Below are 19,409 nucleotides of genomic sequence, written 5' to 3' on the forward strand. Positions count from 1 at the left end.
CCTGAAACTCAGACCAGCTTGTCCAAAAGAAAACAACGTCTTCTGTGAAGGATGAGAAACCTGGGCTGAATTTAGACCAAAGCTCCCTCTGCCCATATTTGTGGCTTTGGGTGCAAAAGCCAGCCTGGCTGTCACATGGTTTCAACTAGGGGTGGTTTAACCTCAAATTCCAAATTGAACCTGTCAAACAAGGAATGAGTTCACAAACCCTGTAATTGCCAGATCCACAGCTGGTAAAAATTGAGCAGGCTCATGGGAATTTCAAGGGCAAGTCCATTTAAAAGAGAAAAAGAAAAAGGGAGAGCGAGCGAGAAAGAGATGGAGACTTGTTTTCTATCATCCAATTATTTATACCACTGTTTTTTAAAGTAACCCCTATTAAGTGTTCCTTGATGAGGCAGAAATGGTGGGCTTTCCTGAACGACATTTTGAACAATCCAAATATTGTTCGATCTAAAGTTAAGCATGAGTAGATTCCATTGTTTTCATTGGGAATGCTTCACTTAGTCTCCTCCACTGAAATCAGGGAGACTTACAATACATCCTTAATGTAGGTTAGTTTCTAAAACACCTAAGCAATGCATCAGCTTTTGAGATTTCAAAACAAGGAGCAATTCACTTTTCCGCCAAATGGTTTATAACTCAAAGGCCATCCTATAAAGCAAACGTATCCCACAGGGTTCCCTCCAGATTTTGTTGGCCTACAATGACCACTGGCAATGTTGAGGTGGGCTGATGGGAGTTTTAGTCTTGTCAGATCAGGAGGGCACCAGATTGAATACCCCTGCTGTAAAGGAAGCTCATCCTTAGAAGCTTGGGAAGGAAGAACTGCAGTGGCAGGAGTGCCGTGGAAGGAAGTAGGCCTGCAGCTTGTCCAAGGTCACGAAGGAAACATGTTGCAAAAATAAAGATTGCCCTCAGGAATCTGAAGATCTCAACCATAAAAGCCATGCTTCCCTCCCACTTGTCAAATAACTTTTCTGCCCATCCTTTTATTGCTTCTCAGGTAATGTTTATTGCTCAGAAAGTAACTAATCATTGCCTGATGGGAGCTTGGATGCAATTAAAAGGATACCCTTCGCCTCTTAAAATGCAAAACATTTCTGAGCGTCATAATCATCTAGGTTTTATAACTCGGCTTTATTACTTTCCAAATATACAATGCTCATAAAAAAAAGAAAGTAATTGGCTCTTTACAATAATGCTGCCTCCTAATGTTTGCTGGCAACACTGGATGATCAGCCATATCACACAGGTATTATGTCTTAAATTGTTTTGCTTCCTATCCCCAGCATTGAATGTTTTAAGGGCAGTTGTTATGCATAAATATATTAAAAGCTGATGCAACAGAGGGAAACTGTAGACCAGGAAAGTGGGAGGTAACAATACCAGCCAAAGGTCATAGTAGAAAGCATTAAGAACAGGCACCCCCAAACTCAGCCCCCCAGGTGTTTTGGGACTACAACTCCCATCATCCCTAGCTAACAGGACCAGTGGTAAGGGATCATGGGAATTGTAGTCCAAAAACATCTGGAGGGCAGAATTTGGGGGTGACTGGTTAAGAAGATCAACATCAGTTCAAGAGCTGTGACTGCAGCTTTCTTCCCTGGTGATGCAAGCCTAATTCACACCCAGCATCTCAGTTTACATAGAACACTATGAAGAGGGATAGCAAATCATATGAGCTAATGAGAGGAGGGACAAGCCTAGACGATGATCCAGTGATCAGCCGCCAGGCTTGTCCCTCGCCTTATGAGTCAAGAAGGAGAGCGGTGGCAAAATTAGGAGAGCGGTGGCGAAAATGCCTGGGGAAATTTTGGGATAACACTTGCTTCACCGCAAAATCAGCTAAGCTCCCTGCAAGGAGATTAGAAAATAATGCTCCTTAGATAGCCAACGTTGCGTAAACTCTTTGCGAATAATTCAGGATGTGAGCTCACTAAATCAGTCCCCTGCAGTTGCCTGTAGACTTCTATCAGCATATACCCTTAGCTCTGTAAAGTGTAAAGAACATAGCTAGCGTTTAAAGCAAAGTTAATAGGTGATATTTTGTAAACTTCCCTGTGATCTTTGGATGAAGGGTGTTATATAAATTTAATAACTATCTAGTTAACTAAATAAGGGACACGGGTAGTGCTGTGGGTTAAACCACAGAGCCTAGGGCTTTCTGATCAGAAGGTCAGCGGTTCAAATCCCCGCGACGGGGTGAGCTCCCGTTGCTCGGTCCCAGCTCCTGCCCACCTAGCAGTTCGAAAGCACGTCAAAGTGCAAATAAATAGGTACTGCTCCGGTGGGAAGGTAAACGGTGTTTTCGTGCGCTGCTCTGGTTTGCCAGAAGCGGCTTAGTCATGCTGGCCACATGACCCAGAAGCTGTACGCTGGCTCCCTCGGCCAGTAACCGCAAGATGAGCGCCGCAACCCCAGAGTCGAACACGACTGGACCTAATGGTCAGGGGTCCCTTTACCTTTAGTTAAGTAAATAATACAGGGGTGGGAAGAAACCCCACCAGTTCTTCCTGATGTTGAGTCATAATCTTCTTTCAAATGACTTGACGCCATTGGTTTGTGTCCTGCCCTCCAGACCAGGAGAAAACAAGCTTGCTCCATTTCCCACAAGACAGCCCTTGAGATATTTGAAGATGGCTATCATATCTCCTCTCAGCCTCCTCTTTTCCAGGCTAAACATACTCAGCTCCTTCAACCGGTCCTCATAAGGCTTGGCTTCTAGACCCTTGAAGGGAGTTGGGAGTCTTCCAAAATCAGGCCCCCCATTCCTGATGCAGAGTTCCTAGGTATCTGTTGTTCCACATATAACCAACACAAGTTGCGTGCCCCTCTATAAAGGCGTTTGCTGGTGTGCCAGTTCTTTGGTCTACAGGTCATCTCCTTCAATTTCCCGATGAAACAGGATTCTGCCTGGTATATTAATATGCACTACCAGCAGACGTCTCCCAAATGAGCTCTGGCATGAGTTCCTCTGATTTGCCACAGAGATAAGTGTGAAGGTTGCATCAAAGGTCAATGACAGTCCATGTTTATTGGCCAAGTCTCCGGTCTGGAGCCGCTGTTATTGAGCATGTCTACGAAATCACCTCAGAACGAGGTAGGGCTTAATCGATAAACGACAGCACCTTTTGCATATTGATAAGCAGAGGAGCCTTGGGAGAAGTGCAGAACTGCAGGGAAGTAGCAGAACAGTAACTAGTAGCGCCTTTGAAGTAAATCTCCTCACCTTACAGCCATTTCTTAAAGGAACGTCACATCTCAAGACCCACCCGCTGTTTGGGTTCTTCTGAAATTGGGCTGGCCTGGTTGGGGAAATTACCCAGTATCAATCCCAGTGTCAGGCTTCAAGGAATCCAATCCCTCCCATGGTGGCAGCCAAGGAGCAGATAAGCAAGAAGAGTTCTTACTAAGTCATCTATTCAATATTCACAGAGAGAGACGAAGGAATGTAGTCTCTCTCAGAATACAGTGGTACCTTGGTTTTTGAACAGCTTAGTTCACGAACAACTTGGAACCCGAACGCTGCAAAACCAGAAGTAGGTGTTCTGGTTTTTGAATGTGCTATGTTTTACGTCCCCCTGTGTTTCCTGTTGCGCTGCTAATTTGCATCCCCCCATTGTAATTCAAGCCTTCCGTTTCCGATTGCAGTGTTCTAAGGTAATATTTGGAGCTTATATTTGGTGCTTTTGTTTTTGCTTTTTATTTTGAGGATTTTTCAGTTAATTTGTTTTTGTGACTGTGTGGATCCCAGTTCAACTACTGACTGATTGATTGATTGATTGACTGCGGAAATTGATAAAAAAGCCCCCCATCCAAACAATGACTATCATCAGTGCAGGAAATAACAAAATTTTATTTTTATTTTTATCATCTACAATACTGTCTGATTTATTTTATAGAACAGTGCATTGATTATTGCTTTCCTTTTTTGGATCAATGGTCTCGTTAGATAGTAAAATTCACGTTAAATTGCTGTTTTAGGGGTTGTTTTTAAAAGTCTGGAACAGATTAATCTGTTTTACATTACTGTCTATGGGAAAGCGTGCCTTGGTTTTGGAACAGACTTCTGGAACAGATTAAGTTTGAGAACCAAGGTACCACTGTTATGGCATTGCTCCGAATAAAGTCCCACCCCCTCCGTCTCTCCTATTTTACGTCATCCCTACGATGTCTGATCTGAGCTTTCTGTTCTTCTACTCTCTATGCCTGCTTTGTCCTGGGGGGGGGGTGCTTTCCAAAGACACTGAGTTTGTCAGCTGCCTCTCCCTTGTTTCTTCTTCAGAGCCAGTGTGGTGTAGTGGTTAAGAGCGGTAGACTCATAATCTGGTGAACCGGGTTCGCGTCTCCGCTCCTCCACATGCAGCTGCTGGGTGACCTTGGGCTAGTCACACTTCTCTGAAGTCTGTCAGCCCCACTCACCTCACAGAGTGTTTGTTGTGGGGGAGGAAGGGAAAGGAGAATGTGAGCCGCTTTGAGACTCCTTCGGGTAGTGATAAAGCAGGATATCAAATCCAAACTCATATCAAATCCAGAGCAGCGCACAGAAACGCCGTTTACCTTCCCGCCAGAGCGGTACCTATTTATCTACTTGCACTTCTTCTTCTTCTTCTTCTTCTTCTTCTTCTTCTTCTTCTTCTTCTTCTTCTTCCCGCTGTTCCTCGCCCAATATTTCCCAGCTTCTCCTCCCCCCCCCGCAGCCTCTGAACTATGACCTTCTGCAAACCACTGTTGTAATTCTATACTGTCCCCTGGTTCTCGGGAAGGTTCAGGAGAAGGGGGTCAGTCCCCACCATTCCTCCTCAGTCCAGCCCCTGACACCCAGGTACCAAATATATATATATACTGTTAAGAACCTGAGACTATAAGAAGAACTCTGTTGCATCAGACTAAAGACCCAGAATCCAATTTTCCAAAATGGCTAGCCAGGTGCCTCTGGGAAGCCCACGAGCAGGTCACAAGGGCAAATGCACTCTCCCACATAACTGTATAGAAATATAGAATTGTAGAGCTGGAACCATGAGGTTCATCTTGTCCAACTCCCTGCAATGCAGGAATCTTCTGCCCAGCCTGGGGTCCGAACCCATGACCCTGAGGTTAAGAGACTCATGAGCTATGGACCGAGCCATGAGACTCTCAATCTCAGGGTCGTGAGTTCAAGCCCCACGTTGGGCAAAATACTCCTGCATTGCAGGGGGTCGGACTGGAAGACCCTCAGGGTCCCTTCCAACCCTGAAATTCTACGCTTTTGTGCACTTCCAAATAATAAAGCTGTATCTTGAGGTTAAGCGGCGACAATGAGAAGACACTCAGTGGCTACTTGCCATGATAGTGATGTTCTCTTCTCCACTGAAGCCAATTGTTATGTATTCAGTGGTCTGTGTTTGCCTGAGCTTGAGTCTGGACTAAGGATTCGGAGCCCCTGTGTTCTGATGCAATCAGAGAACATTTCAGGATTTGGGCCTCTGCCATTGGCCTTTAAACTCTGAGTCCTGATTCGTAGCTTGGAAGTTTAGACAGCCAATCATGTTGGGAGTGGGAGTGGCCCAGGCCTTCAGAAATGTATATAAGCAGTTGCTTTGCCCCTGTTGTCCAGTTCTGTTAGTTCAATAAAGGTTCTTGCTGTTATCACTGTGTCTTGCCTCGTGGGAACCCATCTATACTTCAGCAGTACACTTCAGAGCACCAGTTGTTGAGAGGAAGCCTCCCTGAACACATGCTTAGGATCTCACCGAATGTATGATGATGCCTGCACAGAAATCCCAGCCCTTCTTGTTCTTCCTGCTCAGATAGAATAAAAGAATTGCCACAAACCACAACGGCACATAAACAAAAAGCTCCAAATGGTCCCTTAATTGAAAATTGGATTTTTAAAAACTGAACACCTTTTTTATGGTTAAGCCGAGCCACGTAATTACAGGGATGCAGAGAAAACAGACACAAGGGCTGTAGCTTTCCAGATACCTGGAATGTCCATTGGCCTGGTGGAACGTCCATCATCAGCATCACAATGGATGGCTGACCACTTTTAGGTTCCAGGTAAAAACATGTGTTTTCAGCCAGGTTTTGGGCCTCTGATTCTCTTTCCCAGGCTAAACATCTGCACATCCCTCAACCGTTCCTCTTATTAAGTTTTTAAAGCCCTCTGCTTATTGGCCTCTAGGAAGGTCATAGGAGGGATCTGGAAAGCCTTGAGAGGCTCCTGAGATTTTTGCTTTCTCCCTGCATCAGCTTTGGACAGGTAGGGATGGGCGCAGGGGGGCAGTTAGAGAGGTCTTTCTGATGTTATGCAATTTTGCCTTTCTGTGTGGACCTCTGGAACGCAACTCCTGTGAAAGTTTCAGGTCTACTGTAGTACACTGACATCATGATTAATGGTCATTGATAGTCTTGCGTTCCATGAATAGTTCATGGGTTTCTTGGATCTGGAAACACAAAGGATTGCCGTTGGGACTTTCTTCCTCCAGAGTAGATACTTCAACCCCAAAGACACCTCAGGCAGAAGAGTTTTTGACGGGATCAGTTCTCACATTTGGTTGCCAGTCAACTATTGAGTGATCAGGCGTCGTACATGCATGTTTGAGCCACCCCTAAGGCTTGCAAACGAATGGGCAGGGACACGACTCTGTGAAACAGAGGAACGCAAATCCCAACCTGTCCCTTTAAGAAACAACTCTCTTCCAAACACCAAACAATAAAACTATGCAGAAGGCTCTGGGTATATAGACATCAGAATTCAATACCGATTATTTATTTTGCATAACTAATAAGGAAACATAACAAAAGTTGCTGATGTGAACATGCAGTGGGAGAAAAATGGGCTTTAATGGCCCCCATAAACTCTGCTATTGATGGCAGCTTTATAAAACTCCACATTGACTACAGCTAAAGGCTATACGTTCTATCAATACGGTCAGCAATTAATATTGACCGATAAAATGCATCCGGTAAGCTCACTCATTCCTTGAGTCGCTTTGAGCATACTTTCAGCACAATTTTCACATCTGAGGAAATATTTCCCCTGTAAAATCCTCAGTCATTTTGCAAGCAGCTCTTGGGATCCGCAATAAGGATCCTTAGTTGTGGGAAAGCTTCTGTTTCCTTTTTGTTTCCCTGATCCCTTCCCCTCTGGCCCACCTGTAGATCAGCACTTCCGAGTTGCTTCTTGATTCATCCTTGGACTCGCCTGCCATATTGGAGGAGAGAGAGAGGGGTGTTTGTGTGTGCAGACATTAGGTTTGTGTGCAACGATAACATATTCGTTCATCTGCTTCTTTCACTCTTGCTTCAGATGCCATCCACCACTAGCATCTTTGCATGGAGGGTGTTTAATAATAATAATAACAACAACAATAATTTTATTTGTTATATGCCACTCATCTGACTGGGTTGCCCCAGCCACTCTGGGCAGCTCCCAACAAAATATTAAAACACATTAGGCAAACTAATGTCAGTGTACTGGTAGAAGCAAAGATCACCAGTGTCGAAGCGATGTTTCTTCAACATCAACTTCGTAGGACTGGTCATGTTGTTCGGATGCCTGTTTATCGTCTTCCAAAGCAACTACTCTATTCCAAACTTAAAAATGGAAAGCGTAATACTGGTGGTTAGCAAATGAGGTGCAAGGACTCTCTCAAGGCAAATCTTAAAAAAATGTAGTATAAACACCGACAAATGGGAAACACTGGCCTGTGAGCGCTCCAATTGGAGAACAGCCTTTACCAAAGGTGACATGAGCTTTGAAGACACTCGAACTCAGGACGAAAGGGAGAGGAAGGCACGGTTGGTGAACCCTCACCATGATCAACTCCCGCCCGGGAACCAATGTCCTGACTATGGAAGGATGTGTGGATGCAGAACTGGCCTCCACAGTCACTTACGGACTAACTTTTAAAACCGTGTTTATGGAAGACAAGCTTACTCAGCTACGAGTGATTGCCAAAGATTAAAAACACAGTAAGACATCAACCATTAAAAACTTTCCTGAATAATAATAATCACTTGTGGCCCCAGAAGATCACCCAGAAGGGAATGTGACCCTCTGGTTGAAAAGGGTCTCCCACCCCTGGGCTGAAGCATCTATCTCCCTGTTCCTCAGATAGTAGTTTGTTTGTCTCCCACCCTCACATGACATCTTCGATATGACGGAACAGAACCTTAATAGGCCACAGTCAATGGAACTAAAACAGAAAATGAGGGGGCAGCAAGTGAGGAATCAGTGTTGCAAGCCTTCGTGTATAAAAAGCAACCCCCCCCCCATTTTACTTAAATCACCATATGTGTCAGGGAACTGCCCTCGGCAGGGCGGAATGTCTTGTCGATGTACAGAGAGCCCCGACACCTCCTCAGTAGTGAAACCTCTTCCAGCGGGAAAAAGGGCACCTCCTCCAGCGGGGAGGGGCAAGCTGGAAACAGCCAGGTGAGACAAGGGCTTGGCGATGCTGCTGAGAGCCCCAGCACGCCTCATGAGTTTCAGTGAGGTTTGGAGCTTTCAGGGTTAAAGAAGCTCAACAGTTCACTCCTCCCACAGGGAGGAAGATGTGTCACAACATCTGGGGTATCTGCTGTATGCGATGTCTTTGTGATTTATGTGACGCACCGTTTATTTCCTGTTCAGTCTTACTTTCACTTTTGAGCAAACTGGAGAGACCGGAGATGTTGTCCGATTCTCCGGGTGAAGCTCGTGATTTATATGCTTGTAAATAAAGCATGCTTACTTTGAAACAACCCAGACGTTGTGGGAGTTTAATTGCTGGCACCAAAGGCACACATACTGTTGCGCAAGAAGAAGTAAGAAGTTAGAAGTTTGAAAAACTCTGCAAAAGCACTGGAGAAGCAGGAAAACACAGAGGAAGTGTAGCTGGACACCACTCCAAGCGCTAAACTGGTTTTGAGGCTTTTCCAGTTAAAACCAAAAGCCCAACAGTTTTGCTCTGAGGGGAGCATGCCACTTCCGTAGCCCCAGTTGCGCAGAGGGGTCAAAAGGAGACCTGTGGAGGCAGTGCTTTGGGGTGCCAAAATTCTTATGTTGGGGTCACAGCCGGAAAGCGGCACTCCCAGATTCTGCGAGTGACTAGGACGGTCATGTTTTAATCTTCTCTGCGCTGTAAATAGTCTGCACCATTAAACTGTTAAAAGACAGTTTAGACTCATGCTTGATTACTCGTGAGCAACCCTAACGCAGACATGACAATATGCTACCCAATCCGGCTGTGGAAAGAGAGAACCGCTTCACTTATTCCATGCGAGTGCTCAGAACAGAATCCCAGTCCCCTCCGTGGCCAACACGCCTGCACTGTATTAAGAAACTGGCAATGGAGCAGTTCAATTAAAGGTGTAAAAAGGAGCACAAACATCATTTTCAATGGCTGCTGCTTCGGGATGTGCTTCCCATTCCCACCCACCCTCCCTTCCCGCTTTAAAAATGCCGTGGCCAAGCCGCAATTGTATACTGCGGCACACTCTCCTTCACAGAACTGTTGACCCTGAAATGTGCCTTCTACCGCCAACCCCGCAACTGGGAGACACCTCCGCAGCCGGGGAGACAAGACTGAGGAGGGGAAAGAAGGAGGGGAAACACCCTGTGACCTTCAAGTTTTCATAAAATACAAGTTTCTAAAAATACGCCTTTTCTTTTCCCTCCTCAGAAAGAGAGAAGCCGGGGTTATTTACATAAGTGGCGGGAGTCAGCGGAGATGGGCTTGGAAATGATCGGCTAGGATATCAGTTCAAGAGATAAGGAAAGCGGGGAGGAAAGAGAGAGGAGAAAATGCTTGATAGGGTGAAATTTTAAATGCAGGAGTTTAAAAGGGTGGCGTTTTTCCGTGGTTTTTTTTTTGGGGGGGGCTGAATGGGCCCTGCGAAGAGCCCAGGAGCTGCTGAACTACCTCTGCTATTCCAGGATAAGCAAAACGGGAGCCCTTTTCGTAGCACAACGCTGCTGAACGTTTTGTACAAATGGTCACGCAGGTGAAGTACAAAAAGAATACTATTCTGCCCCTGTTTCTCCTCCGCCATTTCTCATAACCAAATCAAACCTCCCAGAGCTGCTGTTGTCCCCACCCAGATGTGGATGGATTACAACTCCCATTGTGCCTGGCCAGGGCCAGCCCAAGACAATTTGCCGCATGAAGCACAACAGAAAATGGCGCTCCCCGCCTCCTCCTCCTTAGGGGTCCCTGCTTCATTCTCCTCTGCTGCTACCTGAAGCAATTGGGGATGGCCTGGGCAGCCAACTTAAGGCAGTGGGGGAGAGATAAGAAAGCCAAAGAGGAACGGGTGGCCTCGCACTTCTCAGGCATTTACCATGGGCAACAGTGGGGTGTGGTCAGTGGACTAGGGGGGCTGGGCTAGACCCCCTAAATGTTCCCCCAGCACCTCCTTCCCAAAGCCCAGGAAGCTTGTGCTCAGCTTAGGGAAGAAGGTGACATGTGCAATGTTACACACACAACATTGAACCCGTCACCCTTGTAAGCTGGTACCTCTGGCCCTATCTGTTCCCCTAGAAAAATTTCACCACGTGCCACTGATGGGCAACAAGCTCAGAAGGTGGCAAACAGTGTGCTCCCCAGAGGAGAACGCCCCTCCCAGCTGTCCCCGGCCTGCAGCCTGAAGCGACTGCCCCACAGAGGCTAATGGCTGAGCCTGCTGATGGAGGCAGCCTAACAACATCCAGAGGACCCGAATAATTTTCCGCCGCAAGTCTAGAAGACAAAAAACCAAGACTGGGACACAAAACAACAGGATGGAAGACAAACAGATGGACAGAAGGGTCTCCGTAAGTAGCAGAACAGAAGCACCGGTATCTCCCTGGCGGTCTCTCTTACCGGTTTCGGTGTTATCGTGTTCCGTATCGGTGAGGGTGAGGTTGGAGTTGGCTCGACTGGACAAGCAGGAGCTGCGGCCCGACTTGGGGTTGCGCCCCCACAGCCTCACGGGGTGCTCCGGGGACATGACCGCGTCGGCTTCTGTGTCGGCGTCCGAGCCGGCGCTGATGGAGTAGCCACAGTGGGGCAGCCCTATATCTGTCCGGTACAGAGTCCCGTGCGGCGGAGGCGATACGTCTTCGAGGCCTAGCTCTCGCAAGGAAAAGTTGGCTCCTGGGGCAGAAATGGGGGAGGGGGTTGAGGAAGAATAATAAAAGAGAAGAACATTGTGGGATGTCCGCCAATGAGGGAATAATGGAGACGTTTACCAGAGGATGATATTTTACACGGTGTGAACCTTCCATTGGAGATGTATCAGGGTCGGGGAGCCTGTGCCCTGCCATATGTTGCCAGAGTCCAGACCCCATCAGTCCCTGCCAACATGGCCGACAACCAGGGATTATGGGAGTTTTAGCCCAGCAACATGCTGGAGGGCCACTGGTTCTCCAACCCAGGGTGAGAGCTGAACAAGAATTTGAACGTTGCTTCTCTGGTCCAAGCACAACGCTCTTGCCTGCTCCAATTCAATGGATTTCCTGGCTTAAAAATAAATGTGCAGTGTGAGTCATATGGCTGCGCTCTCCAATTCCACCCACACAATCGTGTGCGTGGATTTGAACTTGAGTCGGTGGGGAGAAGCAGCAGTACTTGCGCTCTCTGGTTTGTCTTTCAACCTCTGAAAGGTTGGAACAGACCTTGCTCATGTACAAACGTCTGTCCGCATTATCATGAAACCTGCACCGGCCACTTGAGATAGCTCCACCTAACTCCAGCTCTTGTCCTGATGCCGCTGCAATGTGCTCCTTGTTTTTGACATTGTGCATTGCCCTGGGATCTTTTGATAAAGGGTGGTATATAAATTCATTATTGCCATTATTATTATTATTATTATTATTATTATTATTATTATTATTATTTCTCCTCCCCATCACCGGTGAAATTGAGGGGATGGGGAGGGAGGGAAGTGATTTGTACTGAGCTCCACGCTATGGAGAGGGAAGAGAAAATGCAAGGCAGAAACGTCCTTTTGCTGGTAGCGCCGTGTTTCCAAGCTCAGGCCGCTCCACCTTTAAACCGACGGCTCCCTCCAACTCCTACGTTTGGAAAAATAGCTATGATTTTTACACTCTTTTGTGGTGTGTTATTATGTAGGTCACACCTGTGGAAGAGCTGCCTCGCCGCAAGCCTGCTCCCAGCAGGGAAGGACTTTTGCAATAACACAGGTGGGCACAGGGGTGCTCCACTCAGCACAAGCAACCTGGCGATTTTGCGTGTCTCTCTCTCTCTGCGTGTGTTGTTTTTGTTCCTTACAGGGAAGCGTTTGCTTAGCTATGAACACAAGAAGAGCCCGCAGGAACCAGGCCAATGGCCCAATCCAGCCCAGCAGTGGCCAACCAGGTGCCCGTGGGAAATCTGCAAGCAGGATCCGAGCACGAGAGCGACTCTTCCCTCTCCTGTGGTTTCCAGCAACCGGCATTCAGAAGCATTGCTGCCTCCAATTGTGGAGGCAGAACATAGCCACCACCTATGGCTAGTAGCCATCGACAGCCCTCTTCCCCCATGAATTTTTCCAATCTTCTTTTAAAGTCATCTCGGTTCATGACCACTGCTGTCTCCTGTGGGAGCGGGTTCCACAGTTTAACTGTGCACTGCATGAAGAAGGAACGTCCTTTCCCTACCCTTAATCCATTGGATGCCTGCAAATTCTAGTATTACGGAAAACGGAGAAATACTTTTCCCCAAAATGAACATCCTGCATAATTGTTACATACACGACTGAGAAGGTGGAGAATTGGAAGCCCTTCCGATTTCTGTATTGTTAGCCTTTTTTAAATATCTAACTTTCTTTTTCTGATTTCCTTTCCTGTTTCTTTCTTCTCGTTATGCTTATGTTTTGTTCTATAATTTGAAGTTCCCTATCTCATATCAAGGAGGATACACACAGGGAGGTGGCGGATGGAAGGAAGGTGAAGAGGGTATCCCAGGGTGAGAGCTGGGGGAAGAGGCAGATGCTCCCAGGTGAGAGCTGGGATGGGTGTGGAATAAGGGTTAATACCAGGGGTCCCCAAACTAAGGCCCAGGGGCCGGATGCGGCCCAATCGCCTTCTAAATCTGGCCCACAGACGGTCCGGGAACCAGCGTGTTTTTAAATGAGTAGAATGCGTCCTTTTATTTAAAATGCATCTCTGGGTTATTTGTGGGGCCTGCCTGGTGTTTTTACATGAACAGAATTTGTGCGTTTATTTAAAATGCATCTCTGGGTTATTTGTGCGGCATAGGAATTCGTTCATATTTTTTTTCAAAATATAGTCCGCCCCCCCAAGGTCTGAGGGACAGTGGACCGGCCCCCTGCTGAAAAGGTTTGCTGACCCCTGGTTAATACTTTATTGGCTCAAATATAAGACGCACCCAGGGCCGGTGCTAGGGTTTTTTGCGCCCTAGGCGAGATCACCTTCTGGCAACCCCCCCCGGCCAATCCCTAGCACCAGACCTGCGGAGAAGCCCGATTTCAGGCTGCTCCCCCCTCCCCGCCACTCTGCCGCTGGCGGAGCGGCGCCGGGGGGCAGGGGGCAGGCTGGCCAGTGCCCCCTCTATTTTGGCGCCCTAGGCAACTGCCTAGTTTGCCTAAATGGATGTGCCGGCCCTGGCCGCACCCAAATATAAGCTGCACCTTTAAAATTGGAGAGGAAAAAAAGAAAAAAAAAATACCCGAATATAAGCTGCTCCCTTCGTCGCTGCTCCTGGCTGCATACCGGGGGGGGGGGGCACACCACGCTGCATTGCCGGCAGCCTTTCCACTTCCTCGCTCTCTCCCTTCCCGGCCTTGGGGGAGAGGGCGGGGGACTACGCATGGGGCGGGCACCACTTTGCCGCGCTCCCGGCACTGTTTGCCCTGCTCTCCTGGCTGCATACCATAAGGTCATGAATGTAAGGCACACTAATTTTTCACGGTCGGAATTTGGGGAAAACGTGTGGCTTATATTCAAGCCCATACGGTAGTTAATTTTGATAGAGGACTTTGTAATCTCCTTTTCTTTCTTTTCTTCCTTTCTTCATCCTTTCCCCCCTGTTTTCCTATTTTAGATTAGTGTGATTTCTTTGTATATTTTGTGGAAAACCTTCAGTTAAAATTGATTATTAGAAAAAAGAGAAACGCCGTTTCTGTATTCACTTTCTATGCACCATTGATAAACTACCCATAGGTAGAGGTGAAGTTGCAGGGACCCCAGGCCCAAAGGATGTGCTAATAATTGCACAGAGGGGGTTGTAGAGGAAAGACTGGTGCAACTCTCCCAGCAACCACACCAAAAAAAAAACCCCAGCCATTATTTGAAACAAGTAGTCTAGCATGAGAACAGGAGCTGAGGGTGAACTTCACACCTTTTTTAATTACCTAAGACAGATTAAGCTTCCTGACAGCATTGACAGGCTTGGGGATAGCCGCTCTGCCAATTCTGCAGAGCTGGCCGAGAGAACAAGGAGTGAGCCTATGATAAATTAATCCGAATAACACCACTGGGCCTCCTTGCAAGGGAAGCAGCCTTTCCATTCCATCATGGAGAGGGACTAATGAAAGAGAGAAAGCTGCACGCCCTTGAAGTTTACCTGTGGGATCAGCTCAGCAAGGTTCCCCCCCTCTTATCATTTGCAGCTAACTTGGTGTCAGGACTCTGGGCCCCAGGGAGACCTCTTTGGAGGAACGGGCTCTGTTGTTTGGTGTTCACTGAATTGATTTCCGCTCCAGATATGGGAAGGTTGTAAGTGGCAATTCCTGCTCCCGTTTCCCTTTTTGGTCAGTGTTCTCTCACATCCCCAACCTCCTCAGCCAAATAATTCCTTCTTCCCTCAGCCTCAAGTTCATAGAAGCAGTAGAGTTGGAAGGGACCATAAGGGTCATTTTTCCTAACCCCTGCAGTGCAGGAATCACAGCTCAATGTCATTGCTTTTAAATGTTTCTAGATGTTCTAAATCAGTGGTCCCCAATGAGTTAAGTTCTGCGGACCCCCTGTTTTTTTTTGTTTTTTTCCAAAAGCGGACTCTCTGGTAGTTTTTGTTATGTGAATGGTGCCCCCATAAAGGTAAAAGGTAAAGGACCCCTGGATGGTTAAGTCCAGTCATAGGCGACTATGGGGTTGCGGCGCTCATCTCGATTTCAGGTTGAGGGAGCCGGCATTTGTCCACAGACAGCTTTCCGGGTCATGTGGCCAGCAGGACTAAACTGCTTCTGGCGCAACCATGAGGGAAACCAGAGCACACGGAAACACTGTTATCCTTCCTGCCGCAGTGGTACCTATTTATCTACTTGCACTGGTGTGCTTTCAAACTGCTAGGTTGGCAGAAGCTAGGACAGAGCAACAGGAGCTCACTCTGTCGTGGGGATTCAAATTGCCAACCATCTGATCGGGAAGCCCAAGAGGCTCAGTGGTTTAGACCACAGCACCACCGGCGTCCCTGCCACCATACCCTCTGACATGTCCCAGTGCCGTGTGTGTGACCTGCCATGAGATCATGGTGACAAAAAGTGAGCATTTTGGGGCACTACGATCTCGCACGAGAGCACGGCCCCCCAAAATAGAATGTCCCAATTTGGGTAAGTGCCACGTACCTCCTGGGTGGGTCATGCAGACCCTTTGTGGTCCACATACCACCAATTGGAAACCATTGTTCCAAATGTTTTTGGATGGTGTTTCAAGGTTATTGATATGCTTTTTTTTTTCATTTTATGTTAAATTTTTGGTTTTCACATTCTGGTGTTTCACCACCCTGGGCTCCTTCAGGTGGAAAGGCAGTCCAGGAATGTTCAGGAATAGATGGGGGGGGGAAAACACTTTTGAGCGCCCTCCCCAACCGCCCAACTTCAAGGAGGCCAGGGTGCAATAACCGTACCTGTTCGGCAGTACTCGTCCACTTCCTGGTGCACCATTTCTTTCACCCGGTTGCCGTACGTCAGCCTGGAGTCCTGATCGTAAGCCTTCAGAGTCTCGCTGGAGCTGTACGACTTCTGAGGTATCTTGCTGTCCTCGCTCTCTGCGGACGAGCTGGTGTAGCGGCGCTCTGCATCGCGGCGCCTGGTCAGAGAACGATACGGCTTCCTTTCTTTCACATCCATGGCCCTCTCGTCTCTGTCTTCAACATCAAAGAAACGGCGTCCGTGAGGCAATCAGATCGGAATGTTCTGGAAGGGAAAACCAACCATCTTTTACAGTGCAAGCTATTAAGCCAGACAACACAACTGGTCCGTTTTTAAATAGTATATGCTCCCAATAAACAAATCAAGTGTGCTCCTGTCTGCTACCTTGTTATTTTGGAATTAATATTTAAAACCCGGGTTTTTTTTTGGCAGGGCATGCCACTAGGCCTCACGAAAGCGGCGTTTGGCTTGGTCATTTTCAAGTTTACGATCAAAGCACCTGACTTTCGAGCACAGGAGCGAATTCCCCCTCCAATGACTGGTTCCACGAGGCCCGCTCTAGAGGAAGATTTGCCCATGGCAAGAAAACCCATGTGTCATGCCAGCATCTACAAAGCCGATCTCTGCAATTGCCATTAGTGACTGTGTAATAAGTGAAGCAGCAACAAAGGAAAGCATAAAAACCTACCAGGAAATGGAGAGCATTCCTACCAAATGAGTTATATGAAAAAATTTTCCCTCATAAAAAATGTGTTGGAAAACCTAAAGTTTCTGATCTGGAACACGTCGCTTCATGGATTATATAGAATCCAATAATCTGCTGCCTCGCCATCCTCTCATTAGGTTCATTCCACATAAACATCAGCAAAAGACGTTAACAAATCCAAATCTGGGACTAGACATTGCAGGCATTTAAAAATGCCTGTGTCTAGTAGTTGGTCCCCACAATTGCCCCCTCCCAGATGTCGAGGGAAACTCAGTGTGTGACATGATGTCATCAGCCCAAGACTTCACTTGCCTCATCAGCCCTGCAAAAAGTCAGGTGGCAACCTTTACACCTGATTTGGTCATATCTAGATTGGTTTGCTTCCAGTGGCAGCTGGTGCATATTAGCTCTGGTAAGGGAAGGCAGGGAACAGTAGCGTAGGGGTGCCGTTGCCCCAGGAACATGGGGCGCAAACCTGGTGCCCCCACAGAGATCCTCATTGTGCCAGCCTTGCCTGGCTCCAGCAGTGAAGGTTGGGGATCATGGAGGATGAGCACCTGCTTTGCGGCGTCGGTGGCGAGAGCTAGGTGAGCATGCTCGGCGCCCGCCCCAGGTGCCGGCAAACGGCGCTACGCCCCTGGCTGGGAGTTTGACAGTAGTTGGCACCAGAAACAATGGTTGGCAGAGTCACCTGGTTCCAGTTTTGTCCCCATCCTCTTCCTTCCTGCTAAGTTCTACAAGGGCAACTCTGAGGCACGGGGGGGGGGGGGGTTCTGCCACGTGTCTGGGCTGGTTGTCAGGAATTTGGCAGGCAGGTGGGATATGAAGGTTGGTGGGTGCAGTGCCCCCTTTGCCCTAACATAGCAGCCTCCAGTGTTTAGTTTAATGCCGGCGACAAGGGGCTACCTGTGCTAGTGGCGAGCTTCATTCTCACATCCCAGGGGCGGGGCACACATACCGGGTTTGGCTTGGTCATTTTCAAGTTTACGATCAAAGCACCTGACTTTCGAGCACAGGAGCGAATTCCCCCTCCAATGACTGGTTCCACGAGGCCCGCTCTAGAGGAAGATTTGCCCATGGCAAGAAAACCCATGTGTCATGCCAGCATCCACAAAGCCGATTTCTGCAATTGCCATTAGTGATTAGTGACATTAGCGTCGCCTGCAGGGGCATGACGTGTGTTCTGGGGTGGAGCGCGCCGTCTGCGGTGGCATGGCACAGCTTCTGACAGAGGGGTGCGCAGCCTGCGGGCGCAAGGCTACTCAGTGCGGGCGGGGGGGGGCAGCCATGATGAAACCCCACCGGGATTGCGCCAATGGGGGCAGTGCGCTCTCATTGCCCCCCCCTCCTCTGCCCCTGGCCTGTGCAATGTGTTCGGAAATGTCAGCATATGTTTTCTGCAAACAGGGACAAAAGTCAGGTTCTACACTTATGATTCGAGAAGTGTAGCTAGAATTCTGATGGGACCCTCTTTCAGACCACATCACACCTATTTAATTAATTAATTAATTAATTAATAATTTATTTATACCCCACCCATCTGGCTGGGTTTCCCCAGCCACTCTGGGCGGCTCCCAACAGAATATTAAAAACACGCTAAAACATCAAACATTGATACCTTCCCTAAACAGGGTTGCCTTCAGATGTCTTCTGAAAGTCAGATACAGTAGTTGTTTATTTCCTTGTCATCTGATGGGAGGGAGTTCCACAGGGCGGGCGCCACCACTGAGAAGGCCCTCTGCCCCTGCTTCCCTGTAACCTCACTTCTCGCAGGGAGGGAACCGCCAGAAGGCCCTCGGAGCTGGACCTGTTTGCAGGCTGAACGATGGGGGTGGAGGTGCTCCTTCAGGTGTACTGAATATTTAGCATATTCCGCTTCCAGTTTGTTTCTGTGCCCGGTTCCTACATTGAAAGCCCTAAACCTGCGGCCCCCTAGATGTTGTTGGGGCTCCCAAACAGCATGTCCAATGGTCAGGGATGGTGGGATCTGTAGTCCAGCAACATCTGGGGGCAACAGGCTCTTCATCTCTGGCCTAAACATCTGGGAACCTGGCTATGTAAAAAAGTCATCCACATGTCGAATTTGCTCAATGAGACTCTTCTCTGTGTCCCACCACCCTCCAAAGTACACTGGATGGCTGCTTGTGAGAGGGTCCACTTTTGCCAATGGCATCTTCTTATGTTCTGATGCAAAAGGGATGGAGGGGACGAGCTGGACATTGGGATGTCACGAAACAGCACGCTGAGAAGACACTTTCGTCAGCAGCTGAATAGGCAATATCCCCAGCAAGCTGGGCACTCTTCACAGAAACCCAAGGAATGCACAGTTGGCTTAGCAGATTTATTATAACACCGAGCCCCCCGTGAGCAAAATAGCTCCGCAGATATCCCTGGACAGGACTTTGGAAAATTGCAACATTTTTAAACACAGAAGGACCGAGTTAATGCTGTAGGAATGCTTCATAAATTCATGCACGGCTAGTGGAGGTGTTTTAGGCAGTCAGAGAACTTAGATCCCTGCTTGCTCTTTAAGGATTTCAGTTGGCAGCAGTGGGGAAGACCTTATTCAAGAGTTTCGAGAGCTGCAGGCAGTCGGGGTGGACAATAGTGAGCTAGTCTCAGTAGAAAGCAGTTTCGTATGCAAGAGGAGAACGTAAGAATAGCCTGTCATCACATGCAGGGGGAGTCCTTAACTTTCCAAGGGTTTGAGACCCATCGGCTATCCTCACCTGGTTTAGCCAGCCTGGGGTGTGGCCGCTGTTGCTTGCTGACAGCTTCTAGGAGCCACTAGATTAGGGTATGATATATAGGATGTGACATAAGTACTTTGTGAACTCTCCTTGGCCATTGGCTTAGTCAAACT

General features: G+C 48.0%; 1 protein-coding gene across 1 annotated transcript in view; it reads right to left on the bottom strand.

Moving 5' to 3' along the window:
• LOC117045058 (teneurin-4-like) overlaps positions 1-19,409 on the bottom strand; it is a 326,243-nt gene that overhangs the window by 47,263 nt on the left and 259,571 nt on the right. The window contains exons 4-5 of the mRNA XM_033145843.1: positions 15,816-16,104; positions 10,830-11,102 (exon numbers count right to left, since the gene is read on the bottom strand). Coding sequence (XP_033001734.1) covers positions 10,830-11,102; positions 15,816-16,038 — 496 coding nt within the window. The 5' untranslated portion in view covers positions 16,039-16,104. The remainder of the gene's footprint in view (positions 1-10,829; positions 11,103-15,815; positions 16,105-19,409) is intronic.

The sequence above is a fragment of the Lacerta agilis genome, chromosome 4 (genome assembly GCF_009819535.1).
Source record: "Lacerta agilis isolate rLacAgi1 chromosome 4, rLacAgi1.pri, whole genome shotgun sequence".
Classification (NCBI taxonomy): domain Eukaryota; kingdom Metazoa; phylum Chordata; class Lepidosauria; order Squamata; family Lacertidae; genus Lacerta; species Lacerta agilis.